Genomic DNA, 19,678 nt, shown 5'->3' with positions numbered 1-19,678 from the left:
CACGTATTTTATTTATCTTTCATGTCTTTTGGGGGGGGGGGGCTGATGGCTCTATGTGAAAGGAAAGCAAAATGCAAAAATTGCAGTATAGGCCCCTTCCTGTATTTATCAATTTGTGGCCCTTTTGGGGAAAAATGGCGACGATTTATTTGCGGTTAGTTTTAGAACAACTTCCTGCCAATCCACGGTCAGTAAAGTTAAGTGATTACAGGAACCAGTGACTTTAAGAACCCAGTTGATTGATAGTTATAACATGTTTACATTTCAGTTTTAAGGGAAGTTGCCAATAAATTATTCCTACGTTTAAAGAGAACTTTAAAGGAACATGTTGCCTTGGATCAGTCGAGTTGGTCTTTGAAAAGCGTTTGTAACCGTTTTTTAAATAAAATGCATATGTTGTAAAAGAAGAATACAATGATCCACACAAACAAGCCTTGAATACCCCTGTCGACTAACACGGTCTTGGCCTATAGACGGACACCCAGACATGAACAAGAGAGGACATTGATTCAGACAAACGGAGCGATGAGGTCTGGGTCCACCAAGGACTGCTCCAGGGGAACATCAATATCATACTCCTTGAGGAGTTAGAGTGTGGTGCTCTTATTCGCTCGGCACCATACAACAGCTTTTGCTCCCCAGCCTATAGACGGACAGACAGGCAGGAAAAGAGAGAGGACATTGACTCAGACAAACAGAGCGATGAGGTCTGGGTCCACCAAGGACTGCTCCAGGGGAACATCAATATCATACTCCTTGGGGTGTTGACCACGGTGTCGTACTTTCTTGCCGTGCTTGGGGATCGGCAATTCTGAGTGATGAGCTAGCAGTGGCTCCGTGAAGAAATACGGATGAAGGAGGGCCTAGAAAAAAAGAAAAAAGGAATCAGAAAAGCTGAGTGAACCATGTTTCAAAACCAAAACATGATAGTATTTGTTTTGGTTCCAACAACAGAACACATTGCACAATAGGCCTACACAATGCTGTCTGTTTGAACACAATGCTGTCTGTTTGAACACAATGCTGTCTGTTTGAACACAATGCTGTCTGTTTGAACACAATGCTGTCTGTTTGAACACAATGCTGTCTGTTTGAACACAATGCTGTCTGTTTGAACACAATGCTGTCTGTTTGAACACAATGCTGTCTGTTTGAACACAATGCTGTCTGTTTGAACACAATGATGTCTGTTTGAACACAATGCTGTCTGTTTGAACACAATGCTGTCTGTTTGAACACAATGCTGTCTGTTTGAACACAATGCTGTCTGTTTGAACACAATGCTGTCTGTTTGAACACAATGCTGTCTGTTTGAACACAATGCTGTCTGTTTGAACACAATGCTGTCTGTTTGAACACAATGCTGTCTGTTTGAACACAATGCTGTCTGTTTGAACACAATGCTGTCTGTTTGAACACAATGCTGTCTGTTTGAACACAATGCTGTCTGTTTGAACACAATGCTGTCTGTTTGAACACAATCCTGTCTGTTTGAACACAATGCTGTCTGTTTGAACACAATGCTGTCTGTTTGAACACAATGCTGTCTGTTTGAACACAATGCTGTCTGTTTGAACACAATGCTGTCTGTTTGAACACAATGCTGTCTGTTTGAACACAATGCTGTCTGTTTGAACACAATGCTGTCTGTTTGAACAGATGCTGTGGTTACAAATTTACAATACATAAATTCCTATATTGCACAAAAGTAATTCAATATTACAGTTAGTAATAGTTACCGGGATGACGAAAAATATTCATAAATATAGGTTATCAATGAATAAGGCACTGGACATTATCGGTAATTACTCAAAATGATTGTGCTGTTGCTAGTTTAGCGGCTCCCTCTAAAGTAACATAGTTTTTGAGAAAGAGGTAATTTCTCACTCAAATAATAAAACATTTTCAGCTGAAGTCTTTTTATTATGCATCTGAAAGCACACACAGTAATGTAACTAGGGTGTTTTTTCTCTTGCAATTTCGATGACCGATTGAGCCCAAATGTTCACAGGTTTGTTATTTTATGCATATGTTGAGATAAACCAAGTTAGAATACTGGTCTTTGACAATTACCAAACGTGTCCAGTGCCTTTAGAGGCAGTGGACACTATTGGTAGTTACTCAAAATAATTATTAGCATAAAACCTTTCTTGGTGACGAGTAATGGGGAGAGGTTGATGGTATAAAACATGGTGAGAAATGGCTCCCTCTGTTTGTGCCATAGTTTTTGAGAAAGAAGTAATTTTCCACGAATTTGATTTCGAGACCTCAGATTTAGAACATGAGGTCTCGAAATCAACCATCTAAACGCACACAACTTCGTGTGAGAATTTTTTTTTTTTCCTTTTATTATTATCTCGCAAGTTCGATGACCAATTGAGCTAAAATTTTCACAGGTTTGTTAGTTTATGCATATGTTGAAATACACAAACTGTTAAGACTAGTCTTTGACCGTTACCAATAGTGTCCAGTGCCTTTAAACATGAAAAGTAGCTCTAAACAAAATAATTTTGCCACCAGTGCCCAATTTCATAAAGCCTGTAAGCACAACAAACTCAGAACAACATTGCTTAGCAGAAACTGCATTACCAGCCAAAATTCTAAAAAGTTCACATTGGTGCCGCAGATATTTGGTGTTTAGCAGAAAACTTGTCAAGCAGTATTTTCTGCTAAACAGCCTTATAAAATTGAGCTCAGGGGCCAATGTCATAGAGCTGCACGAAAATAGCTCGCTTATTTTACATATGTTACTGGTCAAATTTTCATGCCATGTACATTGCTGGTGACTGGTATTTAGCTGTTTACTTAATTGAGTGCATAACAATTGAGTGGAGTCTTGGCTGGTAATCTGATTTTACTTAGCAAGGATTTGTTCGCTTAAACAAAATGTTATGCTTAAGCAGCTCTATGAAATTGGGCCCAGGCCCCGACTTCATATAGCTTGTATGTAAGCAAAAACAACTTGCTACACACAGAAACAATATTGCTTTGTAGAAACTGGTTACCAGCCAAAATTCTATAAAGTAGACTTGAAAACAGCAACTACACAAAGTGCTAATTTTTCAAACTCACCTCCGCTGCCGATATTCTCTGCTTTGAGGGGTAAACAAGAAACTTCTTCAGGAGGTCCAGTGCCTGCAAAACAAAAGAACAATGCTGTTATTTTCTATTGTTCAGTGGCATGTCAATCAATCAATGAATCAATCAATCAATCAAAGGTCATTTTTGTAGAGCGCCAAAATCAAAAGTTTGTTCTAAGGCACTGAGGAACAGTACTGGTTACCAAATGAGGTTTTATTATGATAATTATTTTGAGTAATTACCAATAGTGTCCGCTGCCTTTAAGGAGTGTCTTGAATGAGGTGAGTGAGCTGGCATTTCTGATCTGTGTAGGAAGCTTATTCCACATTTTGGGGCCATATACAGAGAATGATCTCTCTGCAAAAGTTAAATAGCGAGTTCTTGGCACAACAAAAAGGGTGCAAGAGGTAGACAAACAAAGAATTCTCTGCCTCTAGCTACCGGACAACCTCGGTAGTCTAGTTGGAAAGACACTGCTCTAGAATTGCAAGGGTCGTGGGTTCGAATCCCACCCGAGTAACATGCCTGTGATATTTTTTCACAGGACTCGGGAAAGTACTGAGTATACAGTGCATACACACATCGGTGTATGGGTAAAAACCAAAATTAACATTCTTTATCCCCGATGCCAATTTAACATCTCTTAAAACAAAGATGTCTTTGTTGAGATTGGGGTTGAGATTTGGTTCGAATCAGGGCCACGACACTTTTTGTATCCTTGAGCAATATAATTCCACAATTGCTTTATCCTTCAGATTGGACATTGAGCCAGTAGGTCCCATGTATAGGATTGGTAGTGCATGTGAAAAAAAACAAAAACAGAACACTTGTGCTTATCGTCAAAGGCAAAGGGTTAACCCTGGTGTTTCTGGTTCACACAGCAAGCACCCTTGCTTCAAGATTTCCTCAGGTTTGTAAACTACAGAGATACCAGTCCTGTTAAATAAGTTATGCATGCTAATTTATTTTTGTGATTTTTTTTTTTACTCATATTTTAAGTGAGGCTTTCTATTATCATTATCTTCAAATTGTGTAAGTTTTGTGTTGTACAAAAAGTACCCAAGCCCTTAAAAGGGTTTTCTACCTCTGGTGATGCGTCTGGTACCACTTCTTCAAATGGTATGGGAGGATTCTCTGGAAATGTGATCTTGTTGTAGTCTGGTAACTCCTCCATTCCCTGTAACGATAAGAGTAAAAAACGCCTCATAAAATACTTAGTAACCATAGAACATTTAAAAAGATTTTTTTTGTTTCTGTAGGACAATCTGATAGATGTTTACATGATGGCCAGTTGTGGTTGAACGGTGAAAAGCAACAAACTGAAGTTTTTAATCAGAATACAGATTTAAACCAACTAAGGAGGTATCTTCATTTTGTCTAATACCTAACCTACCCCTAACCCTGGCTTGTAAAGCACAATATCAGTCTGGCCCCTTTTTGTCTAAGATAACAACAACATTCATTGTTAAAATTAATAAAAGTATTAATTATAATAATATAATTATAATAATATTATAATAATAATAATAATAATAATAATATTTAATTCTTATATAGCGCATTAAATCAACAAATACCTTTTACTAATTATTACAGATACTGGTAATCAATCAATACAAAGATTTAAAATATATTAAAAACACATTAAAAACATTGGTACAACTAAATAATAATTTATTTAGAATCAGTTAAATTAGAAATATCACAATTCACAAAAAAAAATGTTACCCTGAAAATGCAGGAATTTTAATACAAATAAAAACATAATGATGTTTGTATACAGTCTAGTGTAGACTGATAGAGCCAGACATGTCTCAAGATCAAAGACGAATGTAACACCCGTTTCAGACAGGTGCTCCAGAGTCGCGCCAAACCAAATTATGCGTTAAGTACTTGAAAATGTTGACGTCTGAAACAGTTAGGAGCGACTGGACGCGCTAGAAGTCGAAAGATCGACTGTTGCAGTCGTCCGGAACGACTCTCGAGCGCCTTGGTTTGAGACGTTGAACTTGTCATGAGCCGAACCAATTTAAATGTTATGTTAAGTTCGCCTGTCTGAAACCAAAATTTATTTGGGTTGCCTAGAGTCGCTCGTAATCTATTTGGTTCGGTGCGACTCTGGCGCACCTGTCCAAACTGGGTGTAAGAGTGGTCAAGTTGCTCTTTCACTTGATGCCTCTTTTTGCGGGTAACCATGAGTGTGCACCTAGACTGGATTGACCACAGGCCAAGTTAAAATGTACCACATGTTGAAAGCAATACTGGGGGGTTATAATCTAGCAGGAGACAGGAATAAATGCACAGAGATATAAAATAAAACTTGAGTATTAAAGAGACATCATAAGGACAACAAAATAAGCTAAATGGAGACGGGCTGGACACACTGCCCGAAGGAATTACAATAGATGGACAACAAGAATAATGGATTGGCAATTAAGGACAGGGAAAAGGAAAAGAGGTAGACAGAGAAGAAGATGGAGAGATGACATCAGGGTTTATGCAGGAACAACATGGACCAGAACTGCAAGAAATAGAAATGAACGGTGTTTACAGGAGGAGGGCTAAATCTTACACTGGATGAACACAGCCTAAATGATGATTATGATGATAATCTATCAGTGTATGCGAGGGAACGAGTTTAGGGGTCAAATTTAGGGGGGAAATCCACAAGATCGCCGGACTTGTAGCTCAGAACCTTTACTGGACTGGGATTTTATTTACAAGAATAGAATCAAAATGAGAAGAGACTAGAATCAAAATGAGAGGTTATCATCTAAACTGGTTCATTTGAACAAACTTCTAAAAGAAGATTGATCTCTTCTGTTTAATGGGCGATACTCGGCAGAATTGAAAGATATTTATGAGACTCAGACTCAACATTTGAATATAAGTTTTTTGAGACAAAGATGTTGAATTGAAAAAAAAAACCAAGACCACCAGACTTTACCTGTCTTAAGTTTACCAGATGTTTGCATATGCAATTCAGTTTTTATCTGCAATACATGTTTTAATAAACCATTTTTTAATTGAATAAATGAATTTAATTGAATGTACTGGCCTGACAATGAATTAACTGGCCTCAGGCCAGTGATTCAATGTAAAATTTGAGTCCTGGAGGTTGCTTGGGTCTATACTTACAGGCCATGTCTTCTCTGTAGGGGTACCTAAGACTCTTAGGGTTGCTTGGGTCTATACTTACAGGCCATGTCTTCTCTGTAAGGGTACCTAAGACTCTTAGTACGCAGCACAGCTGCTCGATGTCATTCTCACCAGGAAATAGCGGCGAATTGTTCAGGAGTTCACCAAAGATGCAACCTACCGCCCTGAAATGACAGCCATAAAGGAAAGTAAGTTAGTGTGAGCTAGACACAATGGTAGCCCGTTTCATAAAAAGGCATGAATGTGAATCGAGCCAACACTCAAAGACGACAAAATGGCTGGGATTACAGTCATTAAGAAAATAAAGCAGTATGAGCTTTCTGTTAGAAACAAAAGGTACATGTAGGCAGTTTTCAAAAAAGTCACAAAAGGGGATCAAACCCAACACTCAATCAATCACAAAATCAACCCTAGGCTCCGGGCCAATTTAATCGCACTGCTTATTGGTAAGCATTCATGCTAACAAGTGCTGATTAAGCAGCTCTATGAAATTGAACCCAGGTACTCTTCACTGGAGCCAGTTTGTGCGACGTCGGATAGCCTTACACTTTACAGTGAAATTACATCGCCCTTACAAAAAGGGAAAGGAGCTCACCAGAGATCGACGCCCTCGTCGTACTTTCTCGCTCCGTACAAAAGCTCTGGGGCTCGATACCACCTATCAAGAGTCAAGAATAATTGCAGAATAATAAAAATAACAATAACCAGTTTTTATATAACGCTTTTCACACCCGAGGGTGTCTCAAAGCGCCTTATATTAGTACCCCCGGTCACTTGGCCTTAATTCATTCCTTAAACCAGATCAGCTCACTGGGGAGTATACAGCCTGTGCAACACATTATTGCTCTACTCCACTAAATCAATCACGTGAACCATCTCTGCCCTCACAGGTACCCATTTAACCCAGGGTGAAGAGAAGCAATTATAGTTAAGTGTCTTGCTCACGGACACAAGTGTCACGACCAGTATTCGAATCCACACTCTGCTAAACAGAAGCACTAGAGCTCGAGTTTGGTGCTCTTATCGGCTCGGCCACACAACATCCTGCAATGATTGATTGACATCTGCAGGCAGGTTTTTATAGGCTGCTATTAAAGGCAGTGGACACTATTGGTAATTACTCAAAATAATTATTAGCACACAACCTTTATTGGTAACAAGTAATGGGGAGAGGTTGATAGTACAAAACATTGTGAGAAACGACTCCCTCTGAAGTGACAGACTTTCGAGAAAGTAGTAATTTTCATAAAATTCGTTTTCGAGACCTCAGATTTAGAATTTGGGGACTCAAATCAACCATCTAAAAGAACACGAAGAGTGAATGCTAGCGAGCGCAAAGCGTGAACGCTTGTGAGTGTGCAAAGTGTGAAAGCTTGTGAGTGCAAAGCGTGAAAACTTGCGAGCGCAAAGTGCGAAAACTTGCGAGCGCAAAGCGTGAAAGCTTGTGAGTGCAAAGCGTGAAAGTTTACGAGCACGAAAGCTTGTTTGAACGAAGCCAGATTACAAACCTGACCAGCCAGACTTGTTAATCTTCACTGTCAGGCATTTGTAAATACATAATTATTGTCTCACTTTCCATCTTTCCGTGTACATAATAATATAGCACATAGATGCACTTGTGATCGCTACGCACCAGGCGAGTCATTGTTTACATTATTTTACAGCGCCGCCACGCGTCATTGCTCACACTATAGCACCCTCTTTGTTTGTTTACGCGCATATTTAATTTGCATAATTTCAAGCCTCTATAGTTTGCTTTGTGCTTGTAAATAATTTGCCTAATTTACTCAGTTTGTGTATTCACGGGACAAGACATTCCATGAATACTAAAATAGTACTTGGGAAAAGCAAGTGGTAGATAGCAGAACCACACTCTCACATTCGGTACGATTGGTGCCACACCTTATAAATTTGTCGCCGGGCTGCGAAGTTTTAAATTCATAAAGCCTTGGGTAGATAACCCCAACTTTGGAGGCAAGGAGTGAGCGAAAACAACATTTATCTTTGGTTTGGAAAGCCGTACCCTACAATTTGGGATGTTCAATATGGGTTTACATTTTCCTACGATTTTGATCTAAGTTATAAAATAGAACTAACAAACAAAACAATTTTAATTACATTTTTTGGGGGGGTGGGGGTTTAAAAAATACACACAAATGTAGAAATCACATGGAAAATTAGAACAGTTGCACACTATTCTACATGTAGGTACAAATTTATCAGATCGACAATATGATGTAAGTTAGCACTTTAATAGTTAGGCCTACTCTGGCTAAATGTCGTATAAAAGTTTGCTATTGGTTAATAGTGAATCAGCTCAAAATAAATCTGTTGGGACCCCTTTATGTATTTAGTTTTCCATATATTTTATTTAAAATAAGTTTCTCTTTTCATCATCAAAAGGCATTTTGTATGACATAAATTTATAATTTCAACAAAACTCCAAGTCAAGGGCTGATATTTCAAGCCAATAGAGGCAATTGCCTCCATGCCCCTACAGGGCAATGCCTTGGGGCCCCTTTCATATGTCCGAGTAATTTTAAGCAATTATAAATTATAACAATGTAATTATACAAATTACTTTTCAAAATGGGCTGGTCATTTTTCTTTTTTGATTTGACCCTGTTCTTGTCATACCTTGTTGCAACCTGATGGCTGTATTGTCTTCCCTCTTCGTTGCTGAAAACTCTTGCCAAACCGAAGTCAGCAATCTTCAGATGTCCCGTCTCGCTGATCAGAAGATTGGCTGGCTTCAGGTCCTATAGACAAATCAGAAAAGCGACCATCATTATGCCGTCATTACTGGGTGTATATTGACATTAACTTTGATGAAAACTTAGCAGAAAGGAGAAAAATTAGCAGCTATTCCTAACAGCTATTCCTGAATGTACACAAACGCACAGCAGACAACTGTGAGAATATGATCAAAATGGGAATTTATTATTGTTCGGAGCTTCATTATTTCACGAAAATGACAGATTTGAGAGAAATGTATATGACAAACCCACCGCAGAAAATTGTATGCCGCCATGGAATGTGAATCTGCTAAAATTAGTGGCTTCTTGCAGGTAAGATTTGAGTTATGAAGCTTTGAATATTTTTCGCCCCAGAAATGGGCCCTAATATTTAGGACTCTGTATCTGTGTACAGCACAGTGGAACAGTCCTATAGAAGGCTAAATCCACTAGTCCCACTACTACCTGTTGACATGACCACCGTCAACTTGCACAGAACCTTGAAGGCCAGTTTATAAGTTTGCTGAGCGTGTTGAAACATGTTTTGAGCGTTGTCCCGTCCTCCAAAGCGAACTGATTTAATACAAATTATAACTTTTTGTTTACATTTCTGGTGCGCCTCCTTCTGGTGCGCCTCCATCCTCTGAGGACGTCTGAAGGCACAAATTACAAAATTACATCAAAATACAAACAATGAAAAATACATCAAAATACTCACATGTCGAACAAAGCCAAAAAATACAAAAATGTACCAACTACATATAGATGCACAGAAAACTACACAATTTTATTTTAAAAACTCAACACCCTGACCCCATAATAATAATGGGGAACAGAACACTGTCAAGAACACAGTAAGGTAAAAAATTAAAAGAGATTAAAAGCTGGCTACATGCACACAAAAATAATCAAATGCAAAATGTGATACAAGATATAAATGCCTTCCAAAACAACCGAGTCTGTAATTAAGACTTGTATGACCCCAGCGAAATATCCCTCTGTAAAAAAAGAGGTAGTGCTCTGGGTCCAACTTCACTAAATTAAGCTTGCATGCACAAAAGTATGCAAAGCCCAGAAAACTCTCGCTTAGGCCAAATAGGTTACCAGCTAAAATAACAACAATAGTAAATTTTATATAGCGCTTTACCACAGCCTGAAGGGCGACTCAAAGCGCTTCAAACATTATTACCCCTGGTCACTGAGCCTTAAATATATCAACCATCTCAGCCCCCTAGGGAGTATACAGCTGGTGCTGCAAGTTACCGCACTCCAAGCTACCGTACAAAATACTGTACATTTACCAGTGCTGTATACCACTTACCTCTTGCTTAGCAAAAGAATTTGCTGAGCAGAATGTTCTGTGTCACAGGTTGACTAATGGAAGCAGTTGGAAATAGTTGTTTTGTATATTTTGTGGTACACTAAAATATAGGGCCATGATTTGCTGTTGTAAATAGTGCTAACGCGAGCTGCTACTGTGCAACTGCTGGGGCAAGCGCTACTGGCTACTGTGCAGCGGCTACAGCTACTGTGTTGAAATGTTGTAAATAGTTTGGACAGTTGTTTAAGCAGTGGCCACTGAAAGGAACTCAGAGAGCAGAATTGTTTTGTAAATAAATTTGTAATATTTTGTAAATATAATCTTGATTGGCTTGAGTGCAAATTTATTTCTGCAGTGTTGGTTTCTTCCCCTGGTTGCAACAACAACCCCGATGGGTTGGTTGTGACATTCTGCCAAACAGCTTTAGGAAACAGGGCCCTGGACTAATGGACACACCCACCCTGTGCATGATGGAGTTCTCATGGCAGTAAGCGATACCCTTTAGCAGCATCATCATGTAGCTCTTGATCTGGGCTTCAGTCAGGGGCTCCTCCGAGTTCCTGACCACCTCCAGCAGGTCGGACAACATGAACTCAAACACCAAGACAAACCCAGTGCCGTGTGGGAACACCTCTCTCAGCTTCACTACCTGCAGGATTAGTATGACTATGGGAATCAATGTGTGGTTTAAACCCGCCGAGGCCTGGTTCTTGATCATTTTAAACACTTCTGGCTGATGTTATGTCATCCTTTTAAACACCCCTACGTGATGTCCTCTCAACCAATCAAAATACAGAAACTGTCCCAGGTATTTATGAATAATTATTATCATTGTTTATACGGCCAAATCATTAAAACAACAAACATGTGCATTAGGCCTGGGCGACTAGACGATATGACTCGAATATTCGCACCTCAAATAGTCGCAACTACGACACTTGTTGCGATTAAGGTTAACATTCTCAAGATGCACTGTGGCAATGTGTGCCCACAAGCACATTGGTAAAACTGAAGCCGAAAGGATTGTGTCACTGATGTCTGATTGTGTTTTGTAAGTCAATTATGTAAATAGTCGTGAGCGACACAATTGATTCACCACACAGGTAGTCACAACTATTTTTGAAGTAGTCGCGACTGTTTTTGTAGTAGTTGAGGCAGCACGTTTAACAGAGTAGTTGAAAAATGGTAGTCTCAAATCAACTAATGATTCATAGGTCGTGACTATGCCGATAGTCGCACAAAGAAAGAAATGTCATACATAAAGAACAGTCAACTAAGGGCCATGTCACACAAGGCAATTTACAGGCAACCAGTTCCATGCGATCTCCAAGAAAAAAAGCCATTCACATTTGAATGTTCACATATTATTCTTGGTGATCGTAAAACATTGTTCGAAAAAAATATCATGTGCTACCAAAGTGGTCATGTAGAATGCAATGCAGTTGATTGCCTCCAAGTTGCCTGTAAAAGTTGCCTCGTGTGACAAGGGCCTAAGAGAGGTTTGCAGTAGCACCTTGTGAAAATCTCCTTGGAGTTGTGTTGGCTCTGAAAAGAACTAGTGATTAACGACTCAACATTTTGATCAGTATCCTCTGCTCATCTTCAGGCGAAAGGTTTAATCGTTATCGTGAAATTGGGGCAAGATGTTTTGACCCTAGTGGAGTCGGTCCGCTAAATAATATGTTCACAAATACTTACATACTGATTGTCCTCAATTTCCTGCAATGCTTTTATTTCCCTGCAAATTAACATACAAATAATTACACAATCAATACAATCTGTAAGGCAATAGAGCTTAGCAGCAAAGGTTGAGCTTAGCATGCAGCAAAGGTAAAGCCCTTCTAAAATGAATACCTCAAAGTGCATTCTCTCTCTATCATATAGTCAGCTTTCTTAAAAAAAAAAAACCTCAACATTTCAAAAGTGCATCTTAATTTTAAACTGACTTTAATATTGCATGTCGCGCCCAAGCAGTTTAGTGTGTCAGACTTAAAGGAACAATACAGAATTCGTAAGCACACAAATCGTCTAAGATCACAGATTTACAAAACACTATGATGATGATGATAGAAAAAACATCCCTACTTTAAATATTTCTTTCTGAAATGTCATATTTGATGAGAAATCAATAAAGTTGGCTGGACAGTTTTCATCTGAAGTAAAACTAAGCAAAAATCTAACTCAAAAGGCTGTACATACATTATTTGTATTGGCCAATTGCCATATTTTTGTATAAGAAGCAAAACTGTTTTGAGCTTTTTTTGTTGATGTTCCTGATAGCTCTATATGTAATGAGAGGTCTTCAAGATCTTCTTTTAGCTTGCCGCAACACTGCCATAGGCCTTATTGTTCATGTTGTTATTGACAGCAATAAATTAGTAGCCAAAAACATTGAAAGCTTGAGTTTTTTTCTTTTTAGTATACTATAGGCTACTCTTTCAAGGAACGTTACAGAATTGGTAAGGAAAAAAATCCTTAAGATCACAGATTTACATAAAACTAACAAGGTCTATTGATAGAAAACATCCCTAAAAATATTTCTGTGTGAAATTTCATATTAATTTTGATGAGTAATAAATAATCTAATTCCGCATTTGGAGTTTATCGCTCAGTGAGCATTCTATTAATTTTTGTTATGGCTTCGGTGCAATGCAAAATACTCACTTTGTAAACTATTTTCTCATGACCAAGATGGATGATCGATCTCGAACTTCTACAGGTTTGTCTGTTTATGTATAATGGTGGATTACATAAAGTGCTTACACTGCCAACAAATTTGTTGCTAGCAAAACCAATTCTGTAATGTTCCTTTAAGTAAAATAATTTTCACATTATTATGACACATGTACATCTCTTTGTGAATGATAGGCAGTCTATAGTGAGTTTAACTTGAAAATTTTAAAGAAAAAAGATTGTTTGAAAAAGTGTATACAAAATAATTTAAATTTCCAGACAATGCATATTTTTGATGTTGGTTTAAAGGCAGTGGACACTATTGGTAATACTCAAAAATAATTATTAACATAAAACCTTTCTTGATAACGAGAAATGGGGAGAGGTTGATAGTATATATAACATTGTTTTCAAGAAAGAAGTAATTTTCCACGAATTTGATTTCAAAACCTCAGATTTAGAATTTGAGGTCTCAAAATCAAGCATCTAAAAGCACTCAAATTCGGTGGCGAGGGTGTTTTTTCTTTCATAATTATCTTGCACCTTTGTTGACCGATTGAGCACAAATTTTCACAGGTTTTGTTATTTTATGCTTATGTTGAGATACACCAACTGTGAAGGCTAGTCTTTGACAATTACCAATAGCGTCCAGTGTCTTTAACGACTGTACTTTGAAACATGTGCAAACTTACCTCAGAGCTGTATTGGGGATTCCATCATCCAACCTGCGCAGGGGAACTTTCTTCAGTGCGCATATTTCACCACTCTGAGATAAAAACATAACAAAAACAGGGTTATCAAAAGGGTAGAATGGATTTGAAAAGCAAGTACCAGGGGCCTGGTCTAGTTAAAGGGTTTCAAGAGAAATTGGCAGCTGTGGAACACAAGGTGGCAGCAGACATTATAAATCAGTTTTTCAGTATTTATAATGGAGCTTGTAGGACACAAAACACAATGTATAGACAGATTTACATTAAACTAAGGTTTGGACAAAAACGATGGCAGAAAGCTTCCCTCAAAATGTTACTTGCTGAGGTGCTATTTTTTTTCCCCAGAAAAGATCAGGTACGAAAATAATTTTCGCCTCAGGAAAAAATAATTATTTAAGCACAACGTATGAATGCAACTATCCTGAAAACTTTGCTTGATTACTCTCACTTTTTGTCTAAAAACTTTAAGACTAATGAAAATGAAAATTCAACTGGTAAATTTTACTACAAAAATCTTCCTTCACAACAAGTATAAAGGATTCATGTCATCACCAAAAACTTGATCTAATAAGAAATATCAAACGCTCTAATGTTTAGCAAGTTTTCATACACATATCATATCAATGAAAATTTTATTTGTTTCCAAAGATTACACAAAAATAGGCCTTAGTCATCCAGCTTGTGGGTTCACCAATTTTGGTACTGACCCCATGCACTTACGCCTAACAAGGTGACTGTGGCAGGCTCACCGTTTCGGTGGTCAATAGATTTACGTGTAAAGGCCGTGTCACTTAAAAGCACACTTCACTGAATAACGCACAGTGACTTTGCCCACCCATATGGCACATCAAAGATTATTGTGATTATGACGTCAGGTAAATTCGATCAATAGTGTAGCAGGAAGAAGATGTCAAAATCTTTATAGACATGATAGACAACTGTTTTTTAAAGGGCAAGGGCACCAAGGCATTTCCTCCTTGGTAAAGGGCACCCTAATGAGGAAATTGTAAATTTCTTCAATGATAAATTATTCCAGCACAAACCCAACTCTAAAAGGAAACTAACACAAATAAGTTTCACACGTGTTTTGAACGAGTCCTCACAAAAAGTAAATAAACAGTCCACATTTGTACCTCAATATGCCTAGCTTTGAAGACAATTCCATGAGCACCCTCTCCAATCCTTCCCAAGATGGTATACTGTTCCATTATTTATTACTAAACGTTGAATCAACAACCTGGAAGGAAAACGATAAGGGAAAAAGAAACAAGCAAAAGATGGGTTAAAGGGAAGGTTACCCTTGGTTTTTGGAACCATTCGATTGTTTTAATCCTATAATGTAGTTATTATCAGGCCTGCCGTCGATTTCACAAAGCACTTAGGATTAATCCTGTCTCCAGTTGGGACCAGTAACTCAACCTAACTTAGGACTAATCTTAGTGTATACATGCTACAGTGCAGGGCTGGGACTTGTCCTAAGTCTTAAGATTAATCATAAGTTAGGTAGAGTTTGGTGAAATCGACGGCTGGAGTTTCATCTTTAAAATGTTGAAAAGACAAGGACACTTTAATTTTACAAAGGGCACTTCCATTGGAAAATCTTAGTCAATTGGAACTTTAGGCCAAGATCAGGCCTGATACTTCACGGAGGCAGCGAAGGCGATTGCCTCCGTGTCCCGTAGTCATTGCCTTGGTGCCCTTAAAATGCTCGGCAGTACAAATTTGCAATTTCATCATAGGGTGTCCTTTACCGCGAAAAAAAAATGCCTTGGTGCCCTTGCCGTTTCAAAAACAAATCATACAGCCCTGCAAGACCATAGCCTCCATAACCTCTGCGTCATTCCAGGCCTGGTATACAATAAAACTATTTAGGCCCCCAACCTGTGCAAATCACTTTTTGAGATATCGATAAAAATCCGGAGCATAATGTCCACTCAGAAAGAATAGATCATCCCTAATTGAAATACAAAATCTGTCAATAACACTTCTCAGAATTCAAATTTTGGGGAATTCAGTTTTTTGGGGCTAACCCATTCTGTGAAAGGGGTGTTACAAGGCAGAGTGGCAGTCCGTGTGACTGTGTGCAATATAATGCGTAAACGGCGGGCATTATTAATGGACAGTGCACATGCACTGCCGTACTGCCTTGTAACAAGCCCTTTACAGAATGGTTTAATCCGACTCAGCTGTGTAGTACAAAGGAAACTGAAGTTATTGATGGCAAACTATCATCAAATGTTCACCTATCATCAATGATTTTGAAAACGTTAGCATTAAAACTAAACCATGGAACTATTTCTTCCTCCATGGCCTGAGTAAGGACTCGGAAGGAGGCAATATGGCTGACGGGGGAGCCATAGTTTCTAGAGTTAGAATAGTTGCGATATTGTCGTAATCCTCCTCCAAGCGGCGTAGCCGCAGGGTAACAAAGCATGTTCGCATGTAAAGGGCCAAATGGTCAAACACGTACAATTTTAACAGCTAGTCAACAGGTTTGCTCTTTTTTTACCACTTTCGAAAATCATGGCACAAATTCTATGAACACGAACCTAATCCTCAATGTCTAATTTTTAATAACACTCAAAACACCATTGAGAAAACATTTTGAAAAAAAAGGAAAAAACCTTACCAGATCCTGGAGCGAAACAGTCACAAATGTCCAGGTTGATATGTCGCATCGCCATTTTGTGACTCCCTATTATGTTCAACGCCATATTTTGTGAGTGAACGATGGGCATGTACATGTAGCATGTACATCAGGTAGTAAACGGACAGCGCACATGTACTGCCCCACTGCGTTATAACACCCCTTTTACAGAATTATTTAGTCCAACTCGGCCGCGGCTCGGCAGGTTGTCAATTCAAGTGGCTGGAACCTGCGGTTCAGCACTCGCCAATTGGTGACCAAAATTAAAGTGTGGAACATATCGGAAAGTCACAAAATGGCGATGCGACAGGTTCAAAATAGAGCCTGGCCCTGGGAAATTTGTGACTGTTTCGCTCCGGGATCTGGCAAGTTTTTGTCCTTTATCTTCAACATTTTTTTCTCAATATTGTGCTTTCTAATATTCATAATAGACATTGACTATTGAGGATTAATTTTGTGTTCCTCGAATTTGTGCCAAGATTTTTGAAATTGGTCAAAATTGAGCAAATCTGCTGACTAGACCATTTCGCCCTTTACAATTCAAGCATGCTTCGTAACCCTCGCCGTCTGGAGGAGGCTAAATCGTTAATACAATGAGATTAGACTAGAGCAACACTTACAGTAACAGTCGAGTTGACCAACCCACATGCACTTACTTGAAAGTGTTGATATGCCGAGATGGCGTCAACATGGTCAACAACTCTCGCCGAATGCTGGTCATCTCGCCACCTGACAAGCTCGCCACCAACAAAGTCGCCCCCTACCCGGCTCGCCCCGGGTTGAAACAAAGTCGCCCCCTGGCAATGTCGCCCCCAAACAATGTCGCCCCCTAGCAAAGTCGCCCCCTGACAATGTCGCCGCCAGCCAATGTCGCCCCCTAGCAAAGTCGCCCCCAGATGTTGTTCGGAAAATAATTAAGGCTACAATAATTATGGTAAAAAAATATAGTTAAAACATTTTCAGAAAAAATTCTGTATTCATGAAGTAATGTGCTTGTGGAAGGTCTATTGAAAATCTACTCTGTAAATGTTAAATTTAATACAGGTTTCCTGGTCATTGTCGGCCACATTTAGTATTTTTATACAAAAGGTGACTCTTTTGAACCACTAATTTGAATAGACACTTGGGTGGCGGCGTGTCAGACCCCTGGATCGTCCCCAATCTGTAAACCTCAGTTTTAGATAGATATCAACCTCAAAGTTGGTACCGACTGCGGTCAGTATGACCACTCTCCGTCAGCGCCATTATGGAGTCATCGTAAGACGTTCCATTGTCCAAATGTGGGATCTTTTTAACGACACTTTCATTGTCTGTGTGTTATTGTCCCCATAATTTGGTTTTTAATGACAGGAAACCTACACTTGAATATGTTCGTTTGATAAAATCTAGGCCTATAACGTTATTAAGTATTTGTTTGGTGTCATAATTTAAATTGAGCGACGTTAATAAAATCATTGACAACAAATTTAAATTTTGTGCATGGAGTTTATTATTAATTGATGACATTTTTACTCAAGCAGACTATAACTATAATATAAGTAGGCTTTACTTTATATTCTTTCCGATACAATAATTAAAATAGGATTCGAACTGCCTCTAGCTGCCGGGCAACCTCGGTAGTCTAGTTGGTAAGAGTAAGACACTGCTCTAGAATTTCAAGCGTCGTGGGTTCGAATCCCACCCGAGTAACATGCCTGTGAATGTGATATTTTTTCACAGGACTTGGGAAAGTACTGAGTATACAGTGCTAACAGTGAGTAACACACATCGGTGTATGGGTAAAAACAAAAATTAATATTCTTTATCCCCGATGCAAATTTAACATCTATTAATTAAATAATTAAGCCATTATAATATATTACCGAAAGAATCCTTAACTATTTTCAGGGGGCGACTTTGCTAGGGGGCGACATTGTTTGGGGGCGACATTTTTAGGGGGCGACTTTGTAACAACTCGGGGCGAGCCGTTTACGGGGCGACTTTGTTGGTGGCGAGCTTGCTAGGTGGGGAGATGACCAGCCTCCCTCTCGCCATGCTCTCGCCCAGCATTTGCATTGCCCGTGCAGAATATGAAAAGCAAGTGTCTGTCTGGCCAAACGTTGTCAATCAAGAGTCACCAATTTGCACATGAAACAACGACAGAATAGAATAGTGGGTATTATTTTATATAACAAATTATGTGATTTCTTACCAACTCAGTGCATAGCAACAGGCCAACCAGGAATGTTGAAAAACCACGAATAATGTGACAGGCGCACGATGGCAACATACAGTGAATGTAAACAGTATCAATAGAGGGCGCTATTACCAGTACTGTACTCTGTACTTCTGGTCCGGTGAAAATAACCTGTCCAACCTGAACACTTTCAGCCAATCTTGAAAACTACCTCAACTCTAAGCTAACATAAGAATCAAACAAAACAACTAAGCACAAATACAACATCGGATATTCGAATCATTTCCACACAATTGAAACCTAGTTGTTTCTATGCTGATTAGCAGAAACATTCATAATAAAATTAAACATTTCAGATAAATTTATTTCATGTCAACATCAACAAGTGATAACATTGTTCAGAAATCTTATAATAACGTGTATACTTATTTACTACTAAGGAAAACTTTATCCAGTTTATGAACAATAAATAGAAAACAGTTTGACATTAACATGTATTGAAAAGAAGAAGCAAAAGCTTGTTTTCCTCTTCCCAAAAGACAAGGACATTTTACACAAAAACGTACACAAACAACAACAAAAGGGACATGGACATTATGTATGAGTGAGACTGGGCAATAGATAAACAATTACTAAAAAAAGTTGTGTATTAAAATAAAAGAGATATATGATTATTAAGTGTATAAATCAATCAAAATTTTCTTAAAGCTTTTTAAGAAAAGAAAAAACACTGACTGACCGTTTAAGTTCTGCAATAAGACTATTTCAGTAAAGGACCCCATTATGAATCGCACTCTTAAAAAAACCCTCTGTTCTACTTTGTTTAACAAAAGATCCCCTTTGGCTAAACCACAGGTATGATGTGTGTGAACTGAAGCACTTGCTAAAAAGAAGCCTTGAAGTTTATGTGGCAACAAATTACCAGAGTGTTTAAACAAGAGAATCGCCAAGTTTTACGATATCTGATGTGGCAAACAATGGGGAAGTATGTTCTAGATAACCTGCACCATGAATAATTCGGATTGCTTTTAGAAGGGAGTTTCTGAGTGGAGACACAATAAGTTATACACTCCCATGATCACAAGAAATTCTTTTAAGATGGTCTGATATAATAGAATATTATAGATTCTTACTTGGTATACTACTTACTTGGTATAAATTGATTGGTGAGTCGTC

The 19,678-nt window shown here is 38.5% G+C and overlaps 1 protein-coding gene across 1 annotated transcript; it reads right to left on the bottom strand.

Moving 5' to 3' along the window:
* Positions 1–386: 386 nt before the first annotated feature.
* Positions 387–18,603, bottom strand: LOC117307168 (cyclin-dependent kinase 20-like). The gene is made up of 11 exons (XM_033791839.1): positions 18,518–18,603; positions 14,813–14,916; positions 13,662–13,735; positions 11,995–12,034; positions 10,757–10,945; positions 8,878–8,999; positions 6,836–6,898; positions 6,281–6,404; positions 4,166–4,258; positions 3,073–3,135; positions 387–863 (listed from the first exon to the last, which is right to left on the bottom strand). Exons 2-11 carry the CDS (start codon positions 14,885–14,887, stop codon positions 687–689), a joined length of 1,020 nt encoding a protein of 339 aa, XP_033647730.1. The 5' UTR covers positions 14,888–14,916; positions 18,518–18,603; the 3' UTR covers positions 387–686.
* Positions 18,604–19,678: the final 1,075 nt, after the last annotated feature.

The sequence above is a fragment of the Asterias rubens genome, chromosome 2, assembly GCF_902459465.1.
Source record: "Asterias rubens chromosome 2, eAstRub1.3, whole genome shotgun sequence".
Taxonomy (NCBI): domain Eukaryota; kingdom Metazoa; phylum Echinodermata; class Asteroidea; order Forcipulatida; family Asteriidae; genus Asterias; species Asterias rubens.
The sequence above is the reverse complement of the archived record's forward strand: the minus strand, read 5'-3'. Positions and strand labels throughout refer to the sequence as shown.